The 4,931-nt window shown below is 40.7% G+C and overlaps 1 protein-coding gene across 1 annotated transcript; it reads right to left on the minus strand.

The window, feature by feature from the left end:
- Positions 1-1,642: 1,642 nt before the first annotated feature.
- Positions 1,643-4,279, minus strand: gpx8 (glutathione peroxidase 8 (putative)). Its single transcript, XM_072681173.1, has 3 exons — positions 4,065-4,279; positions 3,397-3,658; positions 1,643-2,060 (listed from the first exon to the last, which is right to left on the minus strand). Exons 1-3 carry the CDS (start codon positions 4,266-4,268, stop codon positions 1,897-1,899), a joined length of 630 nt encoding a protein of 209 aa, XP_072537274.1. The 5' UTR covers positions 4,269-4,279; the 3' UTR covers positions 1,643-1,896.
- Between the last annotated feature and the right edge of the window lie 652 nt (positions 4,280-4,931).

Raw genomic sequence — 4,931 nt, forward strand, 5'->3', positions numbered from 1 at the left:
CACTTCAGGCAAGCCTTCACAGCCCTGGACAGTCCCACCAAGCGCCTGCAAGCCGACTGTGTACCCCAGGTGCTGGGGGTGTGTATGGATGTGGATGAGAAGTGGGTAACTTTTTACAACACAGAGACTAAAGCTCACATTTACACCTTCAGCAACATGCTCTTCTCAGAGGGAGAGAAGATCTACCCCGTGTTCAACACCATGGAGAAATCAGCCAGCCTTGTGATCAGGACTGAGAAGATCTTTACAGCTTAAACTCTCCCTAAACCCGGGTCCATGATGAGGTCATGGATGGCTGTTACCCACAGAGTCGTGGCTGCAGCCTGACATCATCCCATTTAGAGCCGAATGAAGGCTCAGATTTTGGTGATTCAGTTAATCAGGTGATGCGACTGGCTGCAATAGAAGCTCCTGATTGGTCGATTGGGAATTGCTTGTTGAAATTGAAAAGGCTCTTCAAGGGTTCATTAGCAAAGGTGAGGGTTAGCGTCCTGTCCAACACTTTCTTTATTAGCTGGGGTTTCTTCTGCCCAGGATGGACTTCAGCTTCTCCTTTTGAATTCTTTGGAAGCTGCAATGATCTCTATACCTCCAAACAGCTGGAAGCAGAACTACATTCAACCGCTTTTGCAGCATCTACCCTTTTAATGACTTACATTTAGAAATGGGAGGAGCTAAGATGCTATAATCTGATTGGGCAGGGCTAAACTGCTGTAGGCTTTGCTAAGATCAGTGGGCAGTCTGGTAGGAGGGGCAAAACTTTGATAATGCCAGTGGGTGGAGCTAATGTCATCTAGACCACTGTACGCTTAATGGGTGGGGCTAATTTACTTGGGAAATCTAATAAAATCAAAAAGGGAATATTAGTTTTTTTAGTCTATATATATATATATATATATATTGCCTTAATTTTCCAGAATTGTGCAAGTAGCAGATATAAACAAATACACAGGACTGTTTTTAAGCTGGCATAGGGTTTGTGTGCTTAGTGGAGAAACTGGAGGTGGATTATTATTATTATTATTATTGAAATATTTTGTGAGCTCTGTAATACTGGCTGTTCTTTACCTGTGGGGTTTATTTAATGTCCAGTTCAGTGAAGCTGGTTTATACTGAAATGCTCCTCCTTTTCAATTATTTTTATGATTTTATCTCAGGTTAAATTATATTAACAAATTATTCATTTTCAAATGAAACACTGAAAACAGCTGAAGGTTGTTTCTGATTAATTAAAAACCCATTTTTGATATTTATAAAAGGACGGATGGACGTTATAAACAGAACTGAGTTTTAATGTAATATTCACTCCCCCGTCACAGCAGAGCGGATCTGACTGTAACACTGTAATAGTGGACGTGAATGAGGCCAGTCCTGCCTACAGGACTACAGGAGATCAGTACCCTCGGACCGGACCGATAGATCAGCTGATCAAATGCTGAGTGCTAAACGTTGAAATCGATTCCTGGATGGTTTTAATATCGTTCTAAATTACAGAACAAAAGTGGGTGTATATAAATCAGTGTGAGGTGGGTGTGGCTTGGAATAGAATTGAGTGGGAGGTGCTAGAGGGGGTGTGGTGGTTCACAGTTAGCTGAGAGCTAATTAGTCAGTCAGTGAAGCTCTGCTTCATTAAAACTCTTTAATCGTTGATCAAATAAAAACACTGTCCAAATGGACCAATGGACCTCCTTAAAATCAGTTAAGTGGCACATGATCAGCATGGAAAACACAGGCATCTGGGCTCATTAACACACACACACACACACACACGCGCACACACACACACACTTTCTTCTTGGTAGCACGTCTAGTGTTCAGAAGGTCGTATGAAGGCTCTGCTCTGCTCTGAGATCAGCATGTATCGGTGTTCGGTATCTGGGTTCAGATCTCAGATCTTCAGAGTTCGTGTCTCTTCTTCAGGATGATCTCCCGGACCAGCGCTGCGACCTCCTGCCTGATCTCCTCCATGGGTTCCTCCGGCCGCCAGAACCGAACCACCTGGCCCTCAGTGTTTACCAGAAACCTCCAGAAGTTCCACTTGGGTATTCGCTGGACCGAGTCTGTGTTCAACCAGACAAACCAGAGAGCAGGTTCAGAGTGAGGCAGAGAGCAAGACACTTCAGAAGGTACTGGTCCGTTTCCAGTAGCTCCAGCGCTAACTGGTGGGGGGCAATCTGTCCTCACTATGGTTCTCTACATTAGCCTAATGGCTCTAATAGAGTGTACTGATGGGGTCTGAACTCCCGTTGTGTTCAGACAGCTGCAGAACGTCACGGCAACGAGTCCATTTTTAGACCAGAGGTTCCTAATCCATTCCCTGTGGAACTGGACAACAGTGTAGCTCCTGGTTCTTTCTAGAACCTCTTTACAATGTTATTAAAAGAACCATATATGTGAAGAACCAGTTATTTAAGTCATTATTTTAGGTTCAATGTTGAACCAGTGTCTTTACTATATAACACTTTATTATTAAACCATTTATTTAACCTAGAATTTAACCACTTGTAACAATAGAGGAACAAATGTGGAGAACCTGGTTCTTTATAGAATCAATTAAAAGGTCATTTAAATAACCCTGATTTATGAAGAACTAGTCATTTAACCTAGAACCAATGAGTTCTTTAACTTAAAAATAGAGGAACAATAGTGGAACTCCGTTTTTTTTAAGAACTGTAATTCTTAATTTATTAATAGAACAATTTTAAAAGATTATTTAAAATGATCACATCTACGAAGAACCATTTATTTAACCTAGAACCCTGTGATTCCTTGACTTACAACAAATGTAGAACACCTGGTTCTTGATAAAATCAATTTAAAGGTTATTTAAAGAACCCTGATTTATGAAGAACTAGTCATTTAACCTAGAACCTAGAAGAGTTCTTTGACTAATAATAGTGGAACTACTGATTCTTTATAGAACCATTTTAAAAGGTTATGTAAGTGACTATATCTATGAAGAACATTTATTTAACCTAGAACCAGACTTGTAACAATAGTGGAACTGCTGGTTCTTTATAGAAAAAATTGAAAGGTTATTTAAATGACCATATTTATAACCAACTAGCCATTTAATCTAGAACCAATGGGTTCTCTGACTTTTTTTTTTATAGAGGAACAATAGTGGAATGACTGGTTCTTTATAGAACCATTTTAAAAGGATATTTAAATGACCAGATCTATGAAGAACCATTTACTTAATCTAGAACCAATAGGTTCTCTGACCTGTAAAAATAGTGCACTCCTTGTTCTTTTGAGAACCATTTAAAAGAACCATATACATGGAGAATACACCTGAACCAGGTGAGCATGGACTGCAGAAGCAGCGCCCAGGTGTTTAGGGGTGCAGTACACAGGTGTAGCGTACTGGACTGTACTGGTTAACGATTCTAGTACCTGTGATGTATCTGAATGCAGGTTCTGCTTCTGAGCCCATTATTTTGATCTTGCTGAAGATGGGGAAAGTCACCCCATAGTTGGCCTTGGCGTGGGCTTCCACGTCCCTGCTGGTCCCGGGTTCGGTTTGTCCGTACTGACCGCAGGGGAAGGCCAGGACGTTGAAATGGGCCGTCCCCAGCTCCCTGTGAAGCTCCTGGAGGAACCGGTAGTTCTCCTCGGTCTGCTCGCTCTGACTCGCCACGTTTACAACCAGCGAGATCTGGAGGCACAACCACAACAAACACCATTTCGATTAGAAATAAACTGGTTTTGCTGATAAATGTAGCTTATTATGATGCATACAGATTCTATTATTAATAATATATACTTTATTAATGTGCATGTGCTCTGTTTTTTTTGTTTTGAGGCTGAAATGTACTTGTTGGAATTTTTCCGTTCCACCTTAAATGGGCTGCAGTTACATTCAGGCGCCTATGAGGGTTAATGTAACTGCATCCCATTTAAGGTGGAACGGAAAAATTCCAACAACAAGCCAATTTAAACCTGTTTAGGCACAAATTAAAGTTCCCACACACACATATACACACCATGCATTTCACAATGCACCAAATACACTACACACATCAACTTTCACATATAAGAAAAAGCATGCACTTTAAGCTCACTTTTCCACGGTACTTCTCCAACGAGATGCTCCTCCCGCGCGCGTCCTTCACCTCAAAAGAATAAAAGTCCCGGGTTCTCCTCGGCTTTGATAACTTCGTGTGCAATAAATAAAGGGAACCCAAACACACTGCCAAGCTCATCAACGCCGGCAGGGCTTTTCCACGCTGGCTGGACTTGGCCGGGTATCCACCGAGAGCCTCCATATTCCAGGGAGTCCTCCTGTAGGGAGGGGTGCACAGTGCGCATGCGCATCCTTCCCAAATACTCCCCAAAAAATAAGAGTTCTGAGAAGAGTTGGGCTCTAAAACCTATAGTTACATTTGCATATCATTAAAATGGTGGAGGGATACATGGTGCAGGGTGTAGTGCGGAAAAAAGTAGTCCCTAAATTATTATTTTTTGTTTACCTTCAATATTCCATATAAAATTTCTATATTCATATCAAACACATGATTTTATATATATATATATCACCCTAGACTGGGGAGTGCCCCATGAGTCTAGACTGCTAACACACCGTCTGCCACAATACACCCCATACAGTATGACATACAGTATTAGTATTAGTTCCTTTTGATTTTAATTAACTTTAAGATTCTTCTATAGGCTCCTAATGGGTTAACGGGGTAGCTCGTCCCAAATAGTTTTCTTAAGTCATCAAATGAAGCTTCCTAAATGTTCAAAAAATGAACGGCCTATTCCCCAAAACTCTGAACCACTTCACTAACATATATTCTTCAGGCATGGACCATTAAAAGCTGTAAGAAGCAACTATAAACTTTTACATCCTTTTTTACATCATTTTCATAGAAAATTAGTTTGTTTTATTTATACCTGTATCATATTTATCTATTTTGTTTAGTTCT

This window comes from Salminus brasiliensis, chromosome 6 (assembly GCF_030463535.1).
Source record: "Salminus brasiliensis chromosome 6, fSalBra1.hap2, whole genome shotgun sequence".
NCBI classification, from domain to species: domain Eukaryota; kingdom Metazoa; phylum Chordata; class Actinopteri; order Characiformes; family Bryconidae; genus Salminus; species Salminus brasiliensis.